This window comes from Erythrolamprus reginae, chromosome 6 (genome assembly GCF_031021105.1).
Source record: "Erythrolamprus reginae isolate rEryReg1 chromosome 6, rEryReg1.hap1, whole genome shotgun sequence".
Taxonomy (NCBI): Eukaryota; Metazoa; Chordata; class Lepidosauria; order Squamata; family Dipsadidae; genus Erythrolamprus; species Erythrolamprus reginae.
Window position 1 is genome coordinate 81,178,576 of NC_091955.1, and position 27,450 is coordinate 81,206,025.

The 27,450-nt window shown below is 38.1% G+C and overlaps 1 protein-coding gene across 40 annotated transcripts in view; it reads left to right on the top strand.

Moving 5' to 3' along the window:
- The first annotated feature begins 1,655 nt into the window (after positions 1-1,655).
- CAPRIN2 (caprin family member 2) overlaps positions 1,656-27,450 on the top strand; it is a 45,764-nt gene continuing 19,969 nt past the window's right edge. For 13 of the 40 annotated variants that reach the window (XM_070756378.1, XM_070756376.1, XM_070756381.1 and 10 more), the window contains exons 1-14: positions 1,819-1,844; positions 6,090-6,366; positions 7,750-7,812; positions 9,759-9,845; positions 11,186-11,424; positions 12,635-12,717; positions 14,456-14,611; positions 16,892-16,935; positions 19,688-20,410; positions 23,427-23,543; positions 24,638-24,769; positions 25,565-25,640; positions 26,194-26,246; positions 27,183-27,278. In XM_070756378.1, coding sequence (XP_070612479.1) covers positions 1,834-1,844; positions 6,090-6,366; positions 7,750-7,812; positions 9,759-9,845; positions 11,186-11,424; positions 12,635-12,717; positions 14,456-14,611; positions 16,892-16,935; positions 19,688-20,410; positions 23,427-23,543; positions 24,638-24,769; positions 25,565-25,640; positions 26,194-26,246; positions 27,183-27,278 — 2,157 coding nt within the window. In that variant the 5' untranslated portion in view covers positions 1,819-1,833. Of the gene's footprint in view, positions 1,845-3,824; positions 3,896-6,089; positions 6,367-7,749; positions 7,813-9,758; positions 9,846-11,185; positions 11,425-12,634; positions 12,718-14,455; positions 14,612-16,891; positions 16,936-19,687; positions 20,411-23,426; positions 23,544-24,637; positions 24,770-25,564; positions 25,641-26,193; positions 26,247-27,182; positions 27,279-27,450 lie in introns of those variants that run through there. The other 27 variants (XM_070756397.1, XM_070756401.1, XM_070756403.1 and 24 more) reach the window with 12 other exon arrangements.

A 27,450-nucleotide genomic window follows, 5' to 3' on the forward strand; every position in this document is an offset into this window, starting at 1 on the left:
GTATAAAAAATTAAAATTGGTATGTTCACCATCAATTCCCACAACTGTTTGGTAGGATTTTATAATATGGGCTGACAAATAATTTTGATTTCATATATCTGAAAGAGTTTTGGGGGATCTCCCAAGGGTCCTTGGACCACATTTTGAGAGATAACAGTCTACAGAAAAATGATTATAGAACTGTTACAAGGGATTGCAAGTTCCGTTCTGGTACCAAAAACAAACCTGCTGTGTTGAGAATTAAACCAGAGATACTAAGTTGTGTGAAAACTTTGAGTCAACTCAAGTATTACAACACTAGACAACACAGTATCAAGAGTAGAGACCTTCAAATTTCTAGGTTCTATCATATGTCAAGACCTAAAATGGTCACCTAACATCAAAGCTGTCATCAAAAAAGGACAACAAAGAATGTTATTTCTGCACCAACTCAGGAAGCTCAAACTGCCCAGGGAGCTGCTGATACAGTTCTACAGACGAATGATTAAGTCTGTCATCTGCACCTCTATAACTGTCTGGTTTGGTTCTGCAACACAACAAGACCGACACAGACTTCAGAGGAGAATCTGAACTGCAGAAAAAACAATTGCTGCCTTCCATTGAGGACCTATATACTGCACAAGTCAAAAAGAGGGCTGTGAAAATATTTACTGACCCCTCGCATCCTGGACATACAGTAAACTGTTTCAACACCTACCCTCAAAATGTTACTATAGAGCACTGCACATCAAGAAAACTAGACACAAGGGAAGTTTTTCTCCAAACACCATCACTCTGCTAAACAAATGGTTCCCTCAACACTGTCAAACTATTTACTAAGTCTGCACTACTATTATTACTAGTTTTTTCTCATCATTCCTATCACCCATCTCCTCCCACCTATGACTGTAAAGACTGCAACCTGTTGCTTGTATCCTTAAGATTTTTAAATTAATATTGTTTCATGATTGCTTATTTGACTCCATGACAATCATTAAGTGTTGTACCTCATGATTCTTGACAAATGTATATTTTCTTTTATGTACACTGAGAGTATATGACCAAAGACAAATTCCTTGTGTTTCCAATCATATTTGGCCAATAAAGAATTCTATTCTATTCTAAATTTACTATAACATAATCCACAATTCTGCTCAAGAACACTCTAATGTATTGGTGGTGTCAGGGAGAGTGAGAAGGAGCCAGAAGCAAGAAAATAAATAAAATAAAAATCCACTACCTGTGTAGTGGTAAATATCTACTGGTGGGGTGTTATTCACAATCCAAATCTAATAGCCTTCATTACTGTGTGAAGTAGATCTATCACACTAAGTCATGGTTGCTCTAGTAGTAACATACTATGCTATGACACAATTTACTGAGCCAGGAAACCGGTTTGCAAACCACAATTTCATTCACATATTTCACTAAACCAAACTACACATTTTACTAAACCAGATAGAACTTAGACTAGTATTCCTTACAAAGATTTACAATGAAAAAGCATCAATTAGTAAGCCAATATTTCAGACTGTAGCAACAAATATTCAGCAAAGTCTCTATATCAGCTTCAGCTTCTGAATTTTTTTAAAAAAATAAGTAGATGCAGATTAGCAATGAAACGGCTTCTTCTCAGTGGAGACCTAATCATGAAAACCCCTCCCTTCCTCCCCTGTTCTTTTATTAACTCCGCCTCTCAGCTGGTTCCTCCATTCTTTTCTTATTTGCTTCCAAACAAGCAAAAACCATGTAGGCTGGGCAGGTAGGTAGAAGCTAGTTAGAAGCAATTTTACCTAGCTTTCTACTTTTGTATTTTGCTGCAAAGCTGGAATCTCTTATCTGGGTAATTATTTCATGGCTCTTGGGTAAGTATTTGTTTCTGGGGATGGACTGTTGTGTACAAACTGAAGTATCAGACTTTTTAAAGAATTAGAACCATATTTTCTACAACAATTGGAATGTTCACCTGGGCTAACAATTTAAAAAATTAACTAAATTCCCTAAAAAGATTGAAATGGGACAAAGCTGTCACATTTAAATGCTTTTTAATTCCTGGTTACATTACTTTAATTCAACTCAACCTCTGAAATGATTAAGGGCTGGTTGTTCTTAAAAAGTTCAAAGTAAATTTTAATTTTTAATTAACTTGTAATAATAAAGCATTTAAAAAAATGGATTCATGAATCCTGGAAAATAGAATTTGGGGAGAATGCACATAGCGTACATATATTGAAGACTTAATCCTTGTATTTTCAAATATTATTTATAGTGGCTATGTATCTTGCTTTTATATCTATATAAATACTGTACGAGCATATTTGCCAGGTTGGTCTTTGAAATGAACATGTTAGAATTTTTTTAGAGCATGTTCTCTGAAGACCAAATTTGCCTTTCAAATATCTTATGTGCAAAAATAACAATCCTACAAATACCAAATATAATGGTATAAAGCAGGGGTTTCCAACCTCAGGGTGTGAGACAAGATATTCCAGGTGTGTGTGAAAACTTGGGTTTAGAAGTGTGTATGTACAGTATATGCATATTTTATTTTTAAGGGCACAAGACTATATCAGAAATGTTCTAGAGATGCAGGGTTGGGAACCTTTTCACAGAAGTTTGATTTACTTGGAGTTATATTCTGTTGTTTCCTTTATTTTTTTGAGCAGTGTACTTTAAATATACTGTAATACTTTAAGAAAAGATAATCAGAGGACTGCAGCTCCACAAAAACTCATCCAACGTTTACTTAGGGACTCGCCAACCTTATAAAGGAATGCTTAAAAAAAACCCTCTTTATTTAGATACCAATGAAGGTCAAGCTCATTAGAGGACCCCCTAATCCCTGGTTATCTGCTTTTCAATAAAATATTCAGTATGGATTGTGGCAGAAAAACTTAGGCAAGTATAGAAAGTATTTAGAATCAGCTGCCAGTCTTAAATCAAGCAACTTTAAAAGGCAGCCTAAAATGCCATTTAACTTTAGAGGGGGCTTGTATCCGATTACAGTCCTATAGAGCAGTGTTTCCCAATATCTGGACTTCAACTCCCAGAATCCCCCAGCCAGCATTTACTGGCTGGGGAACTCTGGGAGTTGAAGTCCAGATATCTTCAGGTTGCCAAGGTTGGGAAACACTGTTCTATAGGACTGAATCACGCTGAAATGGGGGGGGGGGGGGGGGGGGAGGGAGGGAGGTGGTCCCAATGAGGGGAAATGTTGCTTAGCCTGACAGATAAAACAATTATAGGTTTGTAAAATTGTAGGTAATATGAACTTTGAACGAGTAAGGGAAGAGAGGGGGTGTGTGGGGGGGCTGCTCATTTCTAGCGCAAGGCCAATTTAGCGCCTCCATATGCATCCCTGAATGTGGCCTCCTTCCACGAGGCGCGAGGCGAATAAGCGTTTTTGCCGGCTTCCGCGCCTTAACGCGTCCGGACGCGCTTAAAAACTACGGTTCTGCCGGCTCATCGCCTTCTGACACGCGCCGCTCTTAATTCTGCAAGCCGCTCGTTCAAACCGGCTTGCGGCGATCCGGCCGAAGGATGCTTCCCCCCCCCTCCCCTAACCTAACTTTGTGGGGAGCGGCTCCCTCTCGGTCTGCCAACCTAACCCTTTGGGGGGAGCCGCGGCGACGAATTTTCCCTCAGCCGCCATTAGGACCCGGTATTCCTCTCCCCCCCCCCACCGCGGTTAACGGTCCGTCCAGTCACGTGGCGAGTCCCCCCGCCCGAACGTCGGAGGAGAAGGCCACGCGGTTGCCGGGGTGGGCCACTTGCGGCCGAAGCCGGCCCGCTGATTGGAGAGTCGCCGGCTGACCGTCCCGCGGAGGCCCCGCCCCTTTCGCGGCTCCGGGGGCGTTGGGTTTATAAAGCGGGGACGCGAGCGGGCGGCTGGGCTTGAGCTGCTTTGGCTGCTGAGGTGAGTCGTTGATGGTGGTAATAGAGGCGGGACCGGGTTTGTGTGTGAGGGAGCGCTCGGGGCTGCGATGCCCAACGGGTCGCGGAGCCTTGCGGGGCGCGTGTTCCTGGCTTGAACGAAGGTTGTCGAGGGGAGAAAAAGGAGACGAAAGCCCCGTCACGGTCCCCACTCGACGAAGGGGATGTCGAGTGGACGCCAACATGGACGGCTTTCGGCGGAGGGATGGATGGATGACCCAGCGCTGCCTCGTCACTGGTTCCCCGCCAAGCTGCGGGCACTGAAGGGGGGTCCCTCTCCCCCCCCATTCTGACAGGGATGGAACTTTCCTGGCTTCTCTTTTTTGCTCTCACCTGCTTTCCAAATAAATAAATAAAAAGGGTGATGGGCTGCGAATTTGGAATCTCCACCGGGTTCCCCCCCCATGGGTGGGAATTTAGACTGATGCTGAAAGAGTAGAAGATGCTTGGAACAAACTTCCAGCAGATGTGGTTGGTAAATCCACAGTCACTGAATTTACACATGCCTGGAATAAACATATATCCATCCTAAGATAAAATACTGTACAGGAAATAGTATAAGGGCAGACTAGATGGACCATGAGGGTTTTTTTCTGCTGTCAATCTTCTATGTTTCTAAGTGCTATACATTTTTTAAAAAGCTTACCAGCCAAAGAGGCATAAAATCTTCTGTTTCTATGCAGCTGATGCTCCTTTGGGAGAGGATCCCTAGAAAGTGGACTCCCAAGTCCCTAAGTACACTTTCTGGATGAGGTTTTGTGGAGCTGGGGTCCTCGGATTACACATCTTTTAAAGTGTTGTTTCTTAAAGTATTCTCTTTAAAGTACACTGCTCAAAAAAAATTAAAATAAAGGGAACAATAGAATATAACTCCAAATAAATGAAACGTCTATGAAGTCAAACTGCCCAGTCAGGAAGCAGCACTGATTGACGGTCAATTTCACATGCTGTTGTACACATTGAACTTTGTACAGAACAAAGTATTCAATGTGACTATTTCATTCATTTAGCTCTAGGATGTATTATTTTAGTGTTCCCTTTATTTTTTTTGAGCCGTACATTATTTCTTGTTTCTTATGCTTATCTCTCTTTGGAAAGGGGAAAAAAATCCTGGTTGTTTTACCTTTTATTCCTCTGGTCATTCCACTGGATGTTGGTATAGCATTTGTAAAAATGGGACTTTATTCTTCAAAAGCACATGGTGCACACACGCTTACACTGGATATGTCCAGAAGCGTGCACATAGGAACACACATGCATATACAAAAGTACTCCCAAGATAGAAATGTAGAAGACTGATGGCAAAAAAAGACCTCATGGTCCATCTAGTCTGCCCTTATACTATTTCCTGTATTTTATCTTAGGATGGATATATGTTTATCCCAGGCATGTTTAAATTCAGTGATTGTGGATCTGTTTACTTCTGCATCAGAGGGCTTCTATCCCTTTTGGAAGTTTGCATTTTTATTTCAAGGGGTGCTGGTGCAGTGTAGCCTTGTTTCTTACCTTGTGTGCTGTCAGCAGAAATTATTCTATGCTTCCCCTGGTCATCTAGAAGACAGGAAGGACAGAGGTTTTGCTGCTTTCTCTGTCTCCCTAGGTTGCTGCTAACATTTCATTCCAGATGCTGTGTTTTTAGTGCGTTTGGCAGGAGCCTACAGACTTGTTTGGGATTTTAAATCCAATATGTTTGTCATATAAATCCAATAAATATAATATATACTGTACATACATAATACTTTAAAATTTGGAATTGAATTCTATGTATATGAAACTATATTGGGGGGGGGGTTGGCTTGGTGTGAATTAGCATATATGGCTGTTAGCATTATACTAGGGCAGGGGTAGGCAAAGTTGGCTTAGCAAATTAGAAGAATTTAAAGCGTGAGGAATGTTGGTTCTGCTAGGACGCTGCAATATAAAGTCTGCAATTCTTTAACACTGGAAGCAAATACCCGTGAGCATTTGTAAAGGGATGCCCGCATTCCACATTTAAAAGAGAAACTAGTTGTTCCTTGAAAGTTCTGTGGTTCTGGAAACATCTTTTTGCATTGCAGTGTGGGAGGCATAATACTTCTGCTGAAGGCACACAGCTGCTCTGCCTGGATTGCACTAGCATATCTGTGCCGCTTGCTTGTAAAGCCGCTGTGAGGGAGGGAACCGCTAATTGTTACCAGTCTCTTTGCAGCCCTAGCTGTTTCAATGGTGCAACTTTCCCAGTCCCCCCTCCGCCGCCCTTCACCTTCATGCCACTCTGAGGAAGGGGAAGAGAGGAGCATGAAGCCAGATAAGCAGCAGGTGACCCAAGGTCCTCGAGGGGATAACCAGCCTCCCCTGAGCCCCCTGCAGGCAGCTTTGAATTCTGCAGCCACAGCTTCTCAGGCGTACGAGACTTACATTGATAATGGACTTATCTGCTTGAAACACAAAATTAGGAATATTGAGAAAAAGAAGGTAGGTTTATTTTTCTATATTCATAGAGTTCAAGAAGTAATACTGACAGATCATTACTGTACAAGTTGCCTTTGCTTATTTTATATATTATTTATGTATTAAATTTATATGCCGAAGATTCGGGGTGGCCACAACATATAAAAAATAGTATACATCGAGATAAAAATAAGTTAAAATTAAGAGTTTTAATTTTAAAAAGAAACTAAAAAGCCTATTAACATGCACATATCCCATTCAGCAAGCTTGCTATATATATATATTCATTGGCCAGGGGAGTAGAGTCTAATGATCCCAAGCTTGGTGGCATATGTGAGTCTTTAAACTCTTACAGAAGGTGGTGAGGGTGGGGGCAACATGAATCTCCGGGGGGACCTGATTCCAGAGGTCCGCGACTCCCACAGAGAAGACTTTCCCTACGTCCTGCCAAGTGACGGACCTGGAGAAGGCCAACTCTGTGGGACCTAACCGGTCGCTGGGATTCATGACTATGTCTTCATGACTATGTCTTCCTTTATAGATTTGGAAAGTAAGGTGCTCAAGGGAAGTAATCTATACTGATTATTAAAAAAATAATTTGCTCTGTCCATTGGTCCAGAATAAGTGTATGGGCAGTTACTTTAGACATTTGCAGCTTTAAAAAAAATTAACATGGGCTTTACATTTAATTTTAAGATAGCTTTGTGATTACAGAGTAATGGGTTTTAAGTAGATATGACATACATATTCATTTCTTTACTGTTTCCTTTATTATACAACAATCCCTTGTAATAAAAAGTATAAGTTAAGTTACATAGAATTACTGTGTCATTTTTGTGCTGTCGGTATAATGAAACCCGCCTGACTGGAAATAACTTCATGCTTCATTAATCTTTTTCTTTCTGCTGAAAGATTGCTTTACAATACAGCTGTGAGAGATTTGAATTTAAATATGTTCAAAGGCTATAGTTGTGTAACCTTTGTATAACTATATAACTATAAATTGTATAGTTGTATAAACTGTATAACAATAAATATGTATTATCTCTAAATCACAATGGTGCTTTTGATGCTCTAACATTTCTATTCATCAACAGTGCTCAAACAGTTTCTGTTTAGAGAAATGCTAGGTCATATTAGCTCTGTTTGCAATTGCCTGTATAGTGCCTGGACTGCAGCAATCAATTATAAAGGGTACTTTTTGATTTATTGTTTCAACTGATGCTTAATGCAATGTACTTAAATATCTGGTATATTTTCCAGAGATGTCAGATTGAAAGTTAACCTTGCAACAGCATGACATAGTATATGGTAGCCATGAAGGTTGCAATTAATTATGGTTTTTTTGTGGTTCAAGCTTGGCCTGTCTCTGAAGGAAAAACTTATTCACACTTGTTGTGTTTGCAGCTCAAACTAGAAGACTACAGGGATCGGCTAAAAAGGGGGGAAGTCCTCAATCAAGATCAGTTGGTAAGATTTCTGTTTTTATACCTCATTTTTTACTATTTAATGGATATTTTTAAAATATCTGCTCTTTTCTTGATCAGTTAAATGGCACTTGGTGGGAATGTCACATGTGTGTATAGCTAGCTAGGCTAAATTTGATATTAATGGAATAGAAGGCTTCTGAGAAATGAAATGTGCTCCTTTCAGTGAAACTGCATCATTCAAGTTCCCTACCCCATTGATAATCTATAATTTACTTAACTTTGGCCTGTTGTATTAATCTAGTTCAATGATGGCGAACCTATAGCAGGGGTGCCACAGGTGGTATGCAGAGCCATATCTGCTGGCACGCAAGCCGTTGCCCTAGCTCAGCTCCAACGTGTATGGGTGTGATGACCAGCTGATTTTTGGCTCACATAGAGGCTCTGGGAGGGCATTTTTGGCTTCCAGAGAGCCTGGGGGGGGTTTACCTTCCCCCAGCTCCAGGGAAACCTTTGGAGCCTGGGGAGGGCAAAATACGAGCCTACTGGGCCCACCAGAAGTTGGGAAACAGGCCATTTCCAGGCTCCAGAAGGCCTCCAGGGGGCAGGGGAAACTATTTTCGCCCACCCCAAGCATTGAATTATGGGTGGGGCACTCGCACATGCGTGATAGCGCACACCCACACTTGGCACCCGAGGGAAAAAAGGTTCACCATCACCGGTCTATTTAAAGTAGTAGTACTGGGTTCAAACAACATGCTAATCAACAAACTAGCCAAACAACATTTTAACTTAGCAAGTTTGTGAAAAACATAGTTTATAATACTTCGACATAAGAGCTGGGGACATTGTCAGTGGAATGGACTTGTCTCATCTACTCTTTACAGCCTTCTCTTGTTTCCTGCAGCATTGTCTGAGTACCTATGTTTCTGAGTGTTACAAAAGATTTCAAAATTTAACATACTTGAATAAAGTTGTTTAATCTGTATATACTGTATTAGCAAAATCAATTGCTGTGATTTTTTGAATAGTACCATAATGCATATTTTATAACCTGTAATCAAATGTGATGACATTTGGAGGATTCCATGGGAGACAGAATTAATGTTTTGATGAAAGGAAACTTGTGCTAAAGATTTTTTTGAGTGGCGTTTAAATTGCAGGAACTTCTAAAGAAATAAATTAGGATTGCTAGCGTAATAATCATGCATTGTTCAAAATAAAGAATTAAGGAAATCAAATATTGTAGGAATTCAGATGCATTTAGAGATCCCTTGGTGATATCTACCATACTACAAATAGAAATAATTATGTTAAACTGCATTATAATGGTAGTTAGTTTTTAATATTTTAGAACTTTTTAATACTTTTTGGCTTTACCTAAGAATATTTTATATTATAAAGTTATTTATAAATTTTATATGTGGTGTATACTCTTAATGTTGTGTTTACAATTATTCCTATATTCATGTGAGTATCTTTCCACAATCTTTTATTTGAATAGTCACAAGTATAATAATTCTTAAAATGTTGCTTAAGCTTCCTTTTAAGTTTATTTTTACAAAAATAAACCAAAGTCATCTTTCACGTTGAAAATGTCATAACTCCTGAGGTTTTTTTTCAACATTTTAACATGTGGAAACCTTATTGATTAAAAAAAACATTTTTTGCCCAAATCAAAATGTGAAGAATATTTTTTCTGATCCACATGAAAAATAGAATGCTTGTTTAAAATTAGCCAGAATGCTCTACAAACAAACAAACCTTGACCAAATAATATTGGCTGATTTTTCCACTTGTGTTTCATTTTAAGTGTAACCCAGGGGCAGAAAACATTTGGTTTCAATATGTGCACTTTGCAGAGTAAAATCAAGTTAGTATTTTAATCCACCCAAAGATGCCATACATTTATTTTATTTGAGGTGCTTCAAGACCCATCTCAGTAAATCTAGATGCATTTTTAAATGAATTAAAACTGACTAATTGCAGGAAGCTGTTGAAAAATATGAAGAAGTTATACATAACCTGGAGTTTGCTAAAGAACTTCAGAAGACATTTTCTGGACTAAGTCAAGAGGTGAGTAGAGCATATATTTGTGTTATTAGATAATTAAGTTGACTCATTAGAACAGTGATTTTCAACCTTTTTTGAGCCGCGGCACATTTTTTACATTTACAAAACCATGGGGCACATTGGGGGGGGGGGGGCCTAAAAAAAGTTTGGACAAAAAAATTCTCTCTCTTCCTCCCTTTCGCTCTATTTCTCTCTCCCTCTCCCTCTTTTTTCTCTCTTCCTTCTTTCCTCTTTTTTGCTCTTTCTCTCTTTCTCCCTACCTCCCTCTATGTCTTTCTCTCTCCCACCTTCCCTCCCTCTCCCTCTCTCTTGCTTTCTTTCTTTCTTGCTCTCTCTCTTACTTTCTTTCTCTCTTGTTCTCTTTCTCTTGCTTTCTTTCTCTCTCTTGCTTGCTTTCTTTCTCTCTTGCTCTTTCTTTCTCTTGTTTTCTTTCTCTCTCTGAGCTTCGCGGCACACCTGACCATGTCTCGCAGCACACTAGTGTGCCACGGCACACTGGTTGAAAAACACTGCATTAGAACATGTGTAAAGAATTGCATAGATTTCTATCCAACCCCCCCCCCCCCCATTGCTATGATAATCGTAGACTTGAATTATTCCTCTTCCATGACAGAGAAGCTGCTTCTCACCAGTCACAATATGTAGGATGTTTTGTTGTGCAGGTAGTCCTTGACTTATGACAGTTTGTTTGGTGACTGTTCAAAGTTACAACGGCTTTGGAAAATGTGACTTGTGACCGTTTTTCACAGTTACTTTTGTGATCAAAATTCAGATGCTTGACAACTGGTTCATATTGCTGTGCCTCAAGGTAATGTGATCACCTTTTGGGACCTTCTGACAAGCAAAGTCAATGGGGAAGCCAGATTCACTTAACAGCCATGTTAGCAACTTATCCACTGCAGTGGTTCATTTTACAACTGGGACAAGAAAGGTCTTAAAATGGGGCAAAACTCACTAAACAAATGTCTCACTTAATAACAGAAATGTTGTGTTCCATTGTCATAATTGTCTAGGACTACCTGTATCTATAAACAGTCAAAAGAAACCTGCATAATATGGCCCATAATTTCTTGCATTTTAGGCATCAGTATTGAAAGCTTGAAATTTGGGACTCTAGAAGTTCCTCATAAATAATCATTGACTGAAGGTATTTTCCTGAGCTTCAGTCTGTCCATTGTTTAGACCAGGGGTCTCCAACCTTAGCAACTTTAAGACTTATGGACTTCAACTCCCAGGATTCCTCAGCCAGCAAAGTCCACAAGTCTTAAACTTGCCAAGGTTGGAGACACCTAGTTTAGACCATTTATTAATTTACTGCCAATCTCTTCCTCACACTGATACAGCTACTAAAAGCACAGCGGAAAGCGCAACGGAGAGAAACGTTACTGAAACTTGAAGCAGAGAAGAAAAAGCTCCGCACAATACTGCAGGTCCAGTATGTGCTGCAGAATTTCACTCAAGAGCATGTGCAGAAAGACTTCAGAAGTGGCTTGAATGGTGCAATATACTTGCCTTCTAAAGAATTAGACTACCTCATTAAGTTTGCAAAATTAACATGTTCAGGAAGAAATGAAACCGTTAGGTAACTTTTCTTACTTTACCTTTAAATCAAATAAATCTTGCAACAGCATAATTGAAAATTTGGGTTTAAACCATTGTTGGTTTGTCTTGTTGCTGGATTCAGTTTTGGCAGCCCCTTCAGGATGTAGTCCCTGAAATACACTGCTCAAAAAAAAATAAAGGGAACACTCCAAGAACACATCCTAGATCTGAATGAATGAAATATTCTCATGTGCTGACAACAAAATGAAATTGATTGTCAACCAGTGTTGCTTCCTAAGTGGACAGTTTTATTTCACAGAAGTTTGATTTACTTGGAGTTATATTCTGTTGTTTAAGTGTTCCCTTAATTTTTTGAGCAGTATAGTATGTTTCCTTGTCAAAGAAAAATGAAATATTTGTATATTTTTTGTCTCACTTCTCTTGTATGACATAACTGCATCAAGCAAGCCAAAGTGGTTATTTGCTCTTAGCTTGCCATGCTACAAGTATAATGGGCATCACCTTGAGCAACAGGTAGATTTTAGTGGGCAGGTAGATTTTGATTAACCTTTCAAACCTGTTTGAGGGGAACGGCCATAATTGTGGCATAATACATACCTTACACAGGGTGCCCGTGCATACTCAGTTGTCTTGACAAAGGAATTATATATAGTACCAAATGAAACATTTATTTTAGTAATATATGATCTATTATCACTTATTTGGGGCTTATCAATATCTAATGCTATCTTAACCTATTAAGTCTAGAACTATGTAGTGTAACATTTTGCAATCACATTCATATTCAAACAATTCCGATTGATGTGCCTAATTTTACAGAAATATGAACATGATTTCCCTATTAAAATGTATTTTGACGATATTCCTTAAAATGTAGCATTTTAGGCTCAGTTACGGTAATTTCTCTTAGATTGGAGTATATTATACTGCCATCAAATGCAAAATCAGATTTCAGGCAAAAATGTTTTATTTCTTAGTAAACTGAAAAAAATAAACCTTGTTTTTTAGTATCCATTCCTACCGAGGTGGCAGCATAGGAAATTGGATTGGCATATTTAGCTGGAATGGCGTATATATCAATTGCCACCTTGGTTCGAATTCATTTTATTAAGAAAAAGCCTGTTGCCAGCTAATCCTAGTTTGCAATAAATAGCAAGCTGACCTATTAGTTAAAACTTAATTGCAAACTAATTATTTTGAAAACTTTGTTTCTTTCTTTTTGCTTTAAGCATTGAAGACCAAATGGAGCAGTCATCACTCTTTTTCTGGGACCTGCTAGAAGGCAGTGAAAAAGTCGTGGTTGGGACAACCTGTGAGTAGCTTAATAAAAAGAGATTCTGTTGTTATAGTGGGATCCAGTTTTAGAGATGTAACTATTTACAGTAAAAGGCAAAACGGAGATAGCTTTTATTTCAGTCTATAAGGCATTTCTGCGTTGCTTGGTCTTTCAGTTGTCTCTGAAATTGAACATTGCCAGACTTACAAATGTTGACCACTAGGGCAATGGTTTTAATCTTACCTTCTATCTATATTTTCCTTCCTTCCTTCCTTCCTTCCTTCCTTCCTTCCTTCCTTCCTTCCTTCCTTCCTTCCTTCCTTCCTTCCTTCCTTCCCTGTCTGTCTGTCTGTCTGTCTGTCTGTCTGTCTGTCTGTCTCACTCTGGAAAGCCTCAAGTAATTTCAACCAAACTTGACTTACTATTTGGCAAAAAATACTATGGAGGTAATATACCACTAACACTCCTTTTGGAACAACAGTTGTGTTCTATAGCTCAGCATTTTTCTGAAGAGGCCTAGGTTTACCCTCACACAGTAGGTCTATGAAGGGAGCCCGCTTTTCGTAAACTCCTTAAAACCCACCTCTGTCGTCAGGCGTGGGGGAACTGAAACATCTCCCCTGCCTATGTAGTTCTTTGTGTATGATATGACTGTATGTATGTTTTTGAAAAAATATATATTGGGGTTTCTTGTTTTTTAGACTTTTTAAATGTATTATTGTTATTTTAGATTCTAACTATTAGATTTGTCACTATATATTGTTTTTATCATTGCTGTAAGCCGCCCCGAGTCTACGGAGAGGGGCGGCATACAAATCTAATAAATAATAATAAATAATAATAATAATGCTTCCTGGTGGTCAGGGAGCCAGTATAGCGACGGCAGCGCAAGGTTTTGCCCATCTACCTGGATGCTGCCATTTGGGTTCTTTTACCCTCTGCACATGCTCAGAACACTTTGCATATGTGTTAGAGGATAAAGGAACCCAAATGGCAATAGGTGGCTGAAGCCTTGCGCTGCCGTCACTACCGCCTCTCCGACCACTGGCAGGCACATCCGAACCGGGATATATTTCACCCCTGCCCCCAGCTGTCCACAGGTTCCGGAGCTGGGATTTGAACAAGGTCCTTATACTTTTAAAATCCTGTAAATAAAATAGGTTTGATTTCACACTATAGGTATAACTCATTCCTTTTCCTGTCTAATACAAGATTGGGATACATAAATACCCAGGCAACTCCGGGTAATCAGCTAGACATAAAAAGAGAAGACCATATTAGAATCGTGGGATTCAGTAGTACTGTAGTATCATCAGTACCTGTGGTTTATATCAATTTTAACATCTATAAATCATGTGCGGTAGATAGGACATTTAATTTGTGAAGCAATAAAGTTTATTTTCTTGAGACCATGGTCATGGGATATATAAGGATTTTCTCTGTTAATTTGTGTTCTCCTTTGGCTTAACACTGAATCCCACATTTTGTCAATTTATAATATGGCTTATTTGCTTTTTGTTTAACATGTGAAAATCCACCCATCATTGGAAAGTAGATCACTGTTCAGCAAAACGTGATTTGAAAATCCCAGCTTAGCATTTGTCTGTATAGGGTGTGAGTGGGGATACTACTATTGGGGAAATCCTGATTTAGGTAACTGCAAAATACTAACACTAACATAAAATATTTATCTTTTAAGATGAGTGGTTTCTGCTAGCCAGAGTTTTAAAACATTTTAGGAATATCATTCAACATTGTTCACCTTTTCTTTTAGATAAACATCTGAAGGATTTGTTATTGAAACTGATAGATTCTGGATATTTTGAAAACATTCCTACCCCTTGCAACAAACCAGAACAAGAGGAATTGAAAGAAGAAATACTTGAAAAACCCAAACAGTTATCAAAAGCAGAGCCTGTCAATGAAATAGGTAATGTATACATTTAAATAATAAATTACATGATTGACCTTGTCTGGACTTTCAAGCTAAGATGGGCTTGTATCAAGGCTGTAAGCAAGACTGGGAAATTAAAAATAATTCCTGAAGACAGACAGAAATTCCCAAGACATCTTTGTGAAGTCAGCATTACTTCCATTTGACTCAAAGGAGACATCACTGAAAACCCAATAACTTATTTCTAGCACATCAGAGACAACATCTGCATAAATATATCTTTGTTAAAAGAGTAGAAATATAGGTTGGGGTCTGTGCTTTGCACATTATACATTTTCAATTCAAATTAAAGCTTTAACCATATTGTGTTCATTTAGTTTGAATTGCATTAAATTTCAGGATGGAATTGGTTGAATTGCTTTGAAGTTGGTAACATGGTTTCTTAGGGAATTAAAGATTAAAGATAAAGATTTCTGATTTGGCCATTTGCAAGCAGATAGGCTACATTTCCAAGTAAAAGTGAACTCATTTTTTGAAATAACTTATGATTATCTGTTGACTTAGATTGGTGCTTTGAGGATTTTTAAATCTTCAAAACCTCTTGAAATTCTTGCTAGAAATGCATTTGATAAATTTTAGACATCTAGGATTCCAGATACCACAGAGATTGTGGTTAGATTAGTTTAGGTTAAATTTCAAATGTTACTTTCCTTCCCATTATTTTTCACAAATATTTTCTGGTTTGTCGGCACTTTTTAAACCAATTTTTCTGTATTAATTGGAAGTCCCACAAATACTAGGTAGCAGGGATGATCAGAATATTTTCAGTTATTTTCTTTCAGTTTTTATTTTGTAAAGTAAACTGTTCAGTGTGTTATGTGGCCCATATTAATAACAGTAATTCATCCTGCAATGATATATTTAACACCATCAAACATTTGCCCGTTTATCGCAAGGATACCAGACTCTAATAGTATGATTTTATTACACGTAGCCCTTGAGTTACGAATGGAATGGAGCCTGCTTCATAAGCTGAGGATTCGTAAGAGTGAATCTCATACCTTGAACATGATTAGTTCCTCCTTTCGCCCACACATTTTTTAATTGAAAGCACGGTTCATTAAGTGCACTTGAGGTAGTTCAGGATGGGGACGGCTGTGTGTAGGGGCTAGTAACGGAACAGGTTGCCTGCCTAAGACCACTCAAGGCTTCCCTGGTCCACTGAAATATCGCATGCTCCCCACAATTGCTTTCCCCACCTACCCAACCTGCGCCAGGTCACTTACCATGTGAAGATCTAACAAGCTGTCTCCTCTCCAGCCTCTCAGCTCTGTGTGTCGATCCAAAGCTCCATTTCGGTACAGGCCTCGCATTTTATGATATAAAAGTAATATACAGTAATGAGAAAACATATTTTGAAATTACAGAGTATGGACTGCAATAAAGTATGTTGATTGAAAACGTAAAACTTTAGAAAGTTCAAGATCTGTTTCCAATGTACCATATCTAATGTGCTCTCTCCAAGACTTGCTGGACTATGACTATTTAGATAAAATGTTTCATCAAATAAAAATTTAATAGTATTGGAAGCGTCATAGTCTCAGCAATCAACATTTTCATTTAATAAATATAAATTCAAACTTCATTAAAAATGTTTTTTTTTTTATTATTGTAAGATAGTAAAAGAAGCTTCACAGATATGTGGTCTGTTGTTATAGTGTCTGTGCCAAATGCTTTAATTTTAGATTCAAAGAAAATGAATCTCAAGTGTTGCACTATGGTTTAGTTTAAGGTGTTTGGATTAGGTTTAGGAAAACACACTTTTAAATGCTTTAAGCCACAAAAGTGTCCAGAATAATTTTAGGCCAGTCGCTTTCTGATTGATCTCACATTTATAGGAGGAAATTGAAGGAGGAAAAGTTATGCAAATTTCTGTCAATTCCTATGGATAGAGTATGGCCAGAATGTAATAATAATGGCATTGTTTGTCTATGATTAGACGTTTATGGTGCTCTCTTCATGCCTTTTTAGGATTTTTGAGGAATATAGTAGTCATAAAGCAGTGGTAGGAATCTGCACAAAAATGATGAGCCTAAGTACAAATCTGCAGAAGTTTGGTCATCTTTTGCTCCATTAATAATAATAACAATAATTTATTAGACTTGTATTTATTAGACTTGTATGAAGTGGGCCAAATGTGTCTTCATCAAATTATGGTTAACGAATTATAATATATTGTGTTAATTAATTTCATTCTCCTGAAACAATTACAGTACAGGTACCTGAATTAAAGATGGTTTTTTTCCCCATTTCCAGAATCTCAGAAGCTGCATGTTCAATCCGAAATACAACCTCAAGAAGTAAGTAAATCATATTATTTGGTACATAGTGGAGTTACAAGTTGCTTTTAATATAACTTTACATGACACAAGATCTCCTGAAAATCTTGAAGAATTTCAAGTTCCAACAAAATAAATTGATTTTCATTTGTAATTTTTGATTTCAACTTGTATTTGCTAACTTCCTTCCTTCCTTCCTTCCTTCCTTCCTTCCTTCCTTCCTTCCTTCCTTCCTTCCTTCCTTCCTTCCTTCCTTCCTTCCTTCCTTCCTTCCTTCCTTCCTTCCTCCCTCCCTCCCTCCCTCCCTCCCTCCCTCCCTCCCTCCCTCCCTTCTTTTTTCCTTCCTTGACAGTGATGGTGAATCTTTCTTGGTTTGTATGCCAAAAGAGTGTGTCCACACCCATTCCCTGCCCCCCAAGCATGTGCACCCCCTGCACTGCCCCCCTGCGCATGCGCACAACCCACCACGGCACATGCGCACAGGCCTCACTAAAGCTTGGGATGGGGAAAAGATAGGTAAACTGTAAGTTTGGAAAAACAGACTTCTGGTTTCCCTGTTGTGCTTTCTTTTGCACTCCAGAGAAGCTTCCTGAAGTTGTGGAGTGCAAAAACAGCACAATGGGCAAAACGGAAATCCATTTTTCTGAATTTATAGTTTGCCCGTTGGGCCATTTTTCACACTCTGGGACTTTAGGAAAGCTTCCAACAGCAATAAAACAATATATAACAAAATCCAATACTAAAAACAGTTAAAAGCCCATTATATAAAAACCAATCATACATACAGACATACCATGCATAAAATTGTAAAGGCCTAGGGGGAAAGTATATCTCAGTTCCACCATGCCTGGCGGCAGAGGTGAGTTTTAAGCAACTTTCGAAAGGCAAGGAGGGTGGGGGCAATTCTAATCTCTGGGGGGAGTTGGTTCCAGAGGGCCGGGGCCGCCACAGAGAAAGCTCTTCCTCTGGGTCCCGCCAAGCGACATTGTTTGGTTGACGGGACCTGGAGAAGACCCACTCTGTGGGACCTGACTGATCACTGGGATTCGTGCAGCAGAAGGCGGTCCCTGAGGTAATCTGGTCCGGTGCCATGAAGGGCTTATATGAGGGAATTGAAATACAAAAGAATAGAAAAGTCCCAGGATAATATTTTTCCTCCTAAACTATATTGAGGAAACAGGCTTAAGAACATCTGATTTAACTGTCTATTGTCACATGATTCATCACATTTGGTACTTCTCCTTTTAGTTGCTAAAGAATTGTCCAGTTGATTGCCATTTTCCTATTCAAAATACGATATATTTAAGAAAGAAAAGAATATAAAAGCAAAATTCCAGTACTATTTCTAAAGTAGCAACCTCTATCAGATGCATAAAGTTCAAGAGTGAGATAAATATTTGACTGATGCTGTATCAAAGTATTAATATTTTTTCCACTTGTCCACATACACTGCTTTATTAAGATTTTTATCTTCTGTTGAACCCAAAATAGCTGATTCTTAGGTGACTTTCTATATATGCTAGAATTAGAGCAGCTTAATTTTGGGCTGGAAAAGATACTGTTTCCATAGTTACTAATGTTTTCCGACACCTCCCTTGATAGCTTCCTGCCACCTGCCTTTAATATATATATTTTTAATTAAAAAAAATTAAAGGGGAAGCCGTTTGCTGCAAAGTGTTCACTTTTAACATGTTTTGGGAAAGATGGCATTTTTGGGAAAAGTGTGTACTTGTATCCCTAAATGTAAAAGGAGAAGGTAATATATTTGGAAGGGGGGTGAGATAGGTTTGGGTGATTGACAACAGCTTCTTTAGTTTACTTTCTGGTAAATGGATATGTTTTGAGTGGATATACAGAATCCTCTTTGGGATTAATAAGTGTACTCTAAAATTTGGAGGTGTCCTCACTGCTCCTAAGACAGAAGTCTTCAAAGTTGGCAACTTTAAGACTTGTGGACTTCAATTCCCAGAATTCTCCAGCCAGCATAACTGGCTGGAGAATTCTGGCAGTTGAAATCCATGTCTTAAAGTTGCCAAGTTTGGAGACTCTTGCCCTAAGGCAGTGATTTTCAACCTTTTTTGAGGCGCGGCACATTTTTTACATTCACGAAACCCCGGGGCACATTGAGCGGGGGGTGGGTGGGTGGGTAAAAAAAGTTTGGACAAAAAAATTATATCTCTCTCTTCCTCCCTTTCTCTCTATTTCTCTCTCCCTCCCACTTTCTCTCCCTTCCTCTTTATTTCTCTCTCTCTCCATCCCTCTTTCTTTCTCTTCCTTCCTTCCTCTCTTTTTTGCTCTCTTTCTCTCTCTCTCTCCCTCCCTCTATGTCTTTCTCTCTCCTTCCCTCTCTCTCTCTCTCTCTTGTTTTCTTTTTCTTGTTCTCTTTCTCTCTCTCTTGTTCTCTTTCTCTCTCTCTTGCTCTTTCTCTCTCTTGCTTTCTTTCCCTCTCTCTTCCTTTCTTTCTCTCTTTGAGCTTTGCGGCACACCTGACCATGTCTCGCGGCACACTGGTTGAAAAACACTGCCCTAAGGCATGCCCTGCCACAAATTAGAGATTCTATCATCTTTACTTATTGCTTTAGCAATGACCCTGGAGGTCCCTTCCAACTCTATGATTCTATGATTCTAATAAGGTATATTTTGATTGATATCTATTGGCCCCTCTGATGAGAACTACTGTGCACATTAATACAGCCTATGATGAATTTTTATACTATCCTATTAAAGTGGTTTTTGTTTTTTGTTTTGTTTGTTTTTGGTCTGTACTACACAGTTTCTTAATAGGCGCTATTTGTCTGAAGCAGACTGTACTGTCACGCTTGAAGGAACCAAACACTGGGAAATAGAACATGCTACAAAAAGTGATCCCCCCAAATCCTGGGAAATGCTAGTTGATGTCGAAGAAGAAGAACAGAAAAGGCAAAATCCAGAATCCACGAAATCATCGGAGTCTGTAAACCAGGAAGGGAAGAAGAAGCTGGAACTTTCCCTGCCTTGGGAATCGCCTCTTCAAGAGGTTAATGATCATAAGCAGGATGCCCCAAAGCCTTGGGTGGCCCCAGTTAGAGAAGAGCAGGCCTCTTCCAAATCCTGGGTAACAAAAGAGAAAGAACAGCAGGAACCAAAGCAAGAAGTCCCCAAGCCTTGGGTAACCAAAACTAAAGGAGGATTGGACCAAAACCCGGAAAAGCCAAACATTTGGGTGTCTCAAACTAATGTGGAGGCTTTGAAAAAAACAGAACCCGTGAAGCTTTGGGATGCACATGTCCGAGACGAGATAGAAGAAAAGAAACAGCAACCTGAAAAGCCGTGGGCGGGGCCTATAGGAGAAGAGGATGAGCCAAAATCCCAGCCTCCAAAAGTTTGGGAAACATCTGAGAGATCACAGCCAGTGGTCCAGCAGCCAGTACAGAATCCTCCCAAGATCTGGGGAGTTGGGAATCTTGTACCGAAGGATCAAACTGAGCTGAAGAAGCTTGACGGGGAACTGAAAGAAGTGAGTTGGTATAAACAGTAGCATCTTAATTAATGTGCTAAATTATTTGCCGATGACTCTAAAGTGTGCAATAGGGTGATATTCCTGGAGGGGTCGGTAATATGGTGAATGATTTAGCTTTACTAGATAAATGGTCAAAGCAATGGAAACTGCAGTTTGATGTTTCCAAATGTAAAATAATGCACTTGGGGAAAAGGAATCCTCAATCTGAGTATTGCATTGGCAGTTCTGTGTTAGCAAAAACTTCAGAAGAGAAGGATTTAGGGGTAGTGATTTCTGACAGTCTCAAAATGGGTGAGCAGTGTGGTCGGGCAGTAGGAAAAGCAAGTAGGATGCTTGGCTGCATAGCTAGAGGTATAACAAGCAGGAAGAGGGAGATTGTGATCCCCTTATATAGCGCGCTGGTGAGACCACATTTGGAATACTGTATTCAGTTCTGGAGACCTCACCTACAAAAAGATATTGACAAAATTGAACGGGTCCAAAGACGGACTACAAGAATGGTGGAAGGTCTTAAGCATAAAACGTATAAGGAAAGACTTAATGAACTCAATCTGTATAGTTTGGAGGACAGAAGGAGAATGGGGGACATGATCGAAACATTTAAATATGTTAAAGGGTTAAATAAGGTTCAGGAGGGAAGTGTTTTTAATAGGAAAGTGAACACAAGAACAAGGGGACACAATCTGAAGTTATTTGGGGGAAAGATCAAAAGCAACGTGAGAAAATATTATTTCACTGAAAGAGTGGTAGATCCTTGGAACAAACTTCCAGCAGACGTGGTTGGTAAATCCACAGTAACTGAATTTAAACATGCCTGGGATAAACATATATCCATTGTAAGATGAAATACAGGAAATAGTATAAGGGCAGACTAGATGGACCATGAGGTCTTTTTCTGCCGTCAGTCTTCTATGTTTCTATGTTTCTATGTGCTTTACTCACCTTGTTTGGCTTACTGAAAAGTAATTGCTTCTACACCTATTATCCATTGCTATTGAACACTGATCAATATACTATTGATAGTTCAGTTGTTTTTCTATATACACTGCTCAAAAAAATAAAGGGAACAGTTAAACAACACAATATAACTCCAAGTAAATCAAACTTCTGTGAAATCAAACTGTCCACTTAGGAAGCAACACTGATTGACAATCAATTTCACATGCTGTTGTACAGAACAAAGTATTCAGTGAGAATATTTCATTCATTCAGATCTAGGATGTGTTCTTTGAGTGTTCCCCTTTATTTTTTTGAGCAGTATAGACTCTAGGGCAGAGGTCTTCAAACTTGGCAACTTTAAGACTCGTGGACTAACTCCCAGAATAACAGGCTGGAGAATTCTGGGAGTTGAAGTTTATAACTCTTAAAGTTATTAAGTTTGGGGACCTCTGTTCTAGGGCCGAAGGGGAGGAACTTTTATATTTCATACTATGTTAATCTTCCAATTCCCCTGGTAACGTGCCTTTAATATTATTTTTGCTTTAAATGTAACTGCAACATCAAAATGTCTGGTTTTGGCAAAGCAGAAAACTTCAATTTTATGTGGCATGTCTAAACTCTGCGAGTCCACTGCCCTCTCTGTTCCTGATGCACAGTGGACATTGGGATCTTTATCTTCTTTTTCATTTACATTTGAACTTTGAGAATTGCAGTTTTCTATTTAAAAAATAGACATTTATTTCTAAAAGCTGTAACAGCATAATTTGATTCACATGGGAGCTTCATAACAAAGGTTTATAGGAGATGAAATTGTAGCTTTCATCTACTTCCAATATATTATTGATAGCCACAAGCATTGAGATGATTATGTACGGTAAGTAGGGTTATGTAAGTAGGGTGAAACCACACAATTTCTAATTGATTACACTCGCTAAAGAATAATTGGTTTCAAATTACAAAGCAAGTCTTTGTGTTCTTAGACATATACTTAGGACAAAGCAATCCTTAAATGAGAGAATAGAAATATATTGAACATTTCCTCCCCTATTAGATTTGGCTAATAGTAACCTTTTAATTCTGTTTTAATTAAACATTTTAATTCCACTCCGAGTCTCCGGAGAGGGGCGGTATACAAATCTTACTACTACTACTACTACTACTACTACTACTACTACTACTAATTATTATTATTATTATTATTATTATTATTATTATTATTATTATTATTATTAGATTGATTTAGTCATAAAGACGTATCTCACTAAAAACATAATTTCACTATTGCATATTTCTTTTTAAAAGTTGAGGGTATATTAGCAATTGTTATTTCATTGATAACATTCGGGGTGAAATGCTACCGGTTCATGTGTACCAGTAGAAGCAGCCACTGGTGGTTCCCCAAACTGGTATTGACACCTGTCTGGCCCACACCCCCGAACCGGTCCCCTGGTCACTGCTCATTCGCCATGCCCCTTTAACAAGGGGGCTTTTGCCTGGTGCACCAATTGCGGCCCTATTTGGAGAGGGAGTCTTTATTCACATCACTCATGCCCTTATCACCTCGAGGTTTGACTGCTGCAATGTTCTCTACATGGGCTATTCAGAAACTGCAAAACATGCAAAACGCAACTGCGCGAGCGGTCATGGGCCTTCCCAGATATGTCCATGTTTCTCCAGCACTCCGTGGACTGCATTGAAATTAGAACGTTTACTCATAACTTTGGACAAATATTTTGCATGCTTTTAAATTTAGAGATGAGAATGTAGGTCAAAGCTTGAATCAGATGTGAAAAAAGTGGGTAAAGTAAAAATTTATGGTGATGAAGTTTGTCAGTAAACTAATCTTGCTTGGTGTCTATATCATTGTTTTTCTTTGTGCATTTGCATGAAAGTTATTGAAACAGAAGTAGGAATAAAATGATGTCTGGGCATCCTATGTAAAAACTAAATTATTGAGGTTTACAGAAAAACATAAACACTTTACATACATCCGTTTTCAGCAGAAGGAAATCTTGGCTTTTAAAACTGAATTGGATTCTAATAAATAGATTATTGTTATTATTTGCTTCCATAGAGTGGAAAGATAGGTGGAGTAAATGAACAAAGCATTGATGCATCAAAGAAAAAAGGGAGCTTTCAGTCAACTGGAGAATCATGTAAAATACCCAGGAATATCCAAAACATCATGCAGGTGATGTATTTAAAATATTTCTATGAATTGGTGTTATATTTGTGCATAAAATACAGTCTTCTGCTTTTAAAGAAAGTAACCAGTGTCATAGAGAGAGGACAATTCCTTTAGGCTATTATGGAAGGCCAGGAGCGTCAGTGCCTTTAAATGATTACATATTCCAGGTTCAAATTGTTGACTAGGTAAACATTGTTGTATAAAAATAAACTTAACTGCCTTTATAATTAGCTTTATATTAGTTATGCATATTATTCCTAGTCCTTGAGAATTTTGAGATATGGGCTCAAGTGGACAAACATTGAAAAATGTTTTAAAAGCTAATTTTAAAACAGTAAAGAGCGGTTAGCTTAACATATTATGCTGAGCTTTATATCTGGTTTTGTTTTGCTTTGACTTAGTGTTTTATGCCAACTAGGTAATAGCCTATATTGACTTATCTTGACTTATTTATAGAGCAGGGGTCTTCAATCTGGCCAACTTTAAGACTTGTGGACTTCCAGCTCAATTCTGGGAGTTGAGGTCCACAAGTCTTAAAAGTTGCCAAGGTTGGAGACTCCTGTTATAGAGCAGTGATGGTGAACCTTTTCGGCATGCATGCACGCCAGAGACTCAATGACCAACTGGCTGGCAGGCACACATGCACGCCTCAGAAACCACATGATCAGCTGGCATGCGTGCGTTGGAAACCTGGGTACCAGCTAGCTGAGATGGGGCGATACCCACAGAGAGAACTCACCATAGGTTCGCCATCAGGATTACAGAGTAAGAGCAGTAAAATGGCTTTGCTGTTCTGCTCTCATTGCATCTGTAGTAGCTGGTCAGTGGTTCTCTTTGGGATGGGCAGCTTCCTCATAGGTAAGGAAAGGCCTGAGGACTGAGTCCCTATCGAGGGCGGTTGTAGACCTCCGACAGATAAAATGGCTCAGATTTGCTTGTTTCGATTTTTAGAAGGGGGATATACTTTTAGATTACACTATAAGGGAAATGTAATGGCAAAGAGTTTAGGAAGCCTGATTTAAGAAATTTGAAAAGGGCTGATTGCTCTGTGCAATTATATGCTCTTCCTCACTGCTTGGCTTTTTCTGTCTTATTAGGTAGCTAAGCCTGTTCACCAAACAGCTGCAGAGTTTTGCTCTACTTCTAGCCTTCCAAAGGATCCAGTACTCAGAAGGGAAAAACTGCAAGATTTGATGACTCAAATTCAGGGGACTTACAACTTCATGCAGGTAGGTTTATTGGTTAATATAATAGCATTGGAACTACTGGGAATTAATGATGAATCAGCTAAGGTTTGAATTTGGAGGCTATATCTGTCTGTGAATACATCAGATATACCAAAAGGTGAAATCTGAAATTTTCCATCTCACAAAAGATATTGGCCCTGAAATAATGATCTTCAAAAGGTGAATATACACTGCTGAAAAAATAAAGGAAATATTTTAAAAAACAGAATATAACTTCAAGTAAATCAAACTTCTCTGAAATCAAACTGTCCACTTAGGAAGCAATACTGATTGACAGTCAATTTCACATGCTGTTGTGCAAACGGAATAGTTGTGCAAATGAAATATTCAATGAGAATATTTCATTCATTCAGATCTAGGATGTGTTATTTGAGTGTTCCCTTTATTTTTTTGAGCAGTATATTTTTGCATTGTGAATTTTCAGCAGGATATTATCTGGCCTATTTTACAATCAAGACCAGGGAGAAATATTTCTCAACTAAAATTTAAAAAAATTACTTATCAATTAGGATCCTAAAGTTATGGTGGCAATAATCAACTTTATGGTAATAAAAACAAGGTGTTCAGTAAGACATTAATTAGTCTTAAATGTGTAATATTTACCCATTTATTTCATTGTTAAACTAATGCTATAGTCCTACATTATATTTATATTTTGATTTTTTGGGAGGGTCTTTTAGATGTTTATATTTATTTATTTATTTGACATACAATGTGTGTGTATGTATATTTTATACACACATGTATATTAAAAAGAGTAACACTTTTGTCTTTAAGGAATCACTTCTGGATTTTGATAAACCTTCACAAAGTGCTGGCTGTTCATCAAAAGACTCTTCTGTTGATTCTTCTGGTAATTCTATTTAATACATTTAAATAAATAAAAATACTTGTATCATAAGAAATAAAACAATAAAATAAAAAATAACAAAACAGTTGCTGGCATTCATATTCTAATTTTAACTAGTTGATTACGTTTATGGCAAACAAAGATGACTTATTTGGAAAGTATGACTTTTAATGAATAAAAAGAGCTTGTATGAAAACTTAATTTTGAACCTTTGCCCCAAATTTCTATTTTAACATTAATTGAAATAGAGAATGTATCAAAGTTGTATTTAAATTATATCAACATATTGAAGTGATAATGTGGTGTGTAAAAAAATACTGCAGTATTTTTATTGTTTAATGAAACATTTGGAGTTAATTTTTATTTCAAATTGAAGACTTTAAAACTCTATCCAGTCTCAACTAGCTATTGCGATGCAAATCAATACTGCTAAATATAAATATAGCTGTCAGCCTTTTAAAATCTAGAAATGGTAACACTCTGTTACCTAATACAGAACTATTGACTGTTTTCTTAATTTATTGGAAGCAGTTATAACCAACTTCTTATTTTTTAGCTTCTAATGAACAACTTTCAAGCCAAAATGACTTCGCTGAACAATCAATGCAGGTAAAATTGAAAGTTGTCATTTGTAAAGAAAGATGTCAAGGTTTTAAATACATTAATATACAGTTTATTTGATTCAAAATTTATTTTATTTCTCCATTGTGTGCCAGGGCTAAATTTTTTCTTCTGTGTCAGAAAAAAGTAGCAGTCCCTTGAAGGACAATAGGGGGGGAAATTGGTTTATTTGGATCCTTGCTACAGGTGGTCCTCAATTTACAGCAGTTTGTTTAGTTGACCATTCAAAGTTACCTGTATAATCTGTACAATATGCCTGACTTCCAGTTGTTGGAAGAACTTCAGTGGGAAGATTACATTCCATCATGTTCTACTTGTAGGATTCAGTATAATTGCAATCAGAACTGAAAGTGTCCTGGCATAACAAATGTTTTGCTGAATAACAGAAAATTTGGAGTCAGTTGTGGTCATAAATTGAGGACTGCTTCTATTTTCTTAGTTTAGGATTAGGGTTTGTTTTCCTGTAAAAAAACTTTTAATCTTCTAAACTAATCTGATTCCAAAAGAGATGTGAATAAATGGAATTTGGATTCCCTCCCCCCCCACCCCCTGAATACCTGTTTCTGTTTAATCCTACTTATTTATATATTATAAACCTTTGCCGAAACCCAGTATCTTTAGTTATCATCACTATTATGGTTCATTGCATAGTCAGCCAGATGTTCAAATTGGAATTGACATTTTTATCCAGCTATCAAGTCCTTCCCAAGGACCTGGGATGGGCAAATGTTGATTGTTTTTGATTATTATTAAACAAATCTATATAGCCACATAGGTGATTCCGAGCAGTTGACATTAATTTATTTAAAAATCATAGAATAATGTCTACATGAAGATTTAATGAGGAAGCAAATTTCATTATGTATTTCAAATTATACTTTTTAAAATCTCCTTTAATGGTCTTGGGTCAATTTTTATTGTTAGAGTGCTTCTTCTCCTGTGACCTTGCATGGATCAAACACCTCCTTAGTTTCTGATAACACCTTGTCTGGATCAGAAACTGAACTTCATTCACCGCAAGTAAGACAGCTTTACTAATCCCTCTCTGCTTTTGATTCTCTTGATCCTAATTTATATACAGTGATCCCCCGATTATCGCGAGGGTTCCGTTCCAAGACCCCTCGCAATAATCGATATCTCGCGATGTAGCGGCGCGGAAGTAAAAACACCATCTGCGCATGCGCGCCCCTTT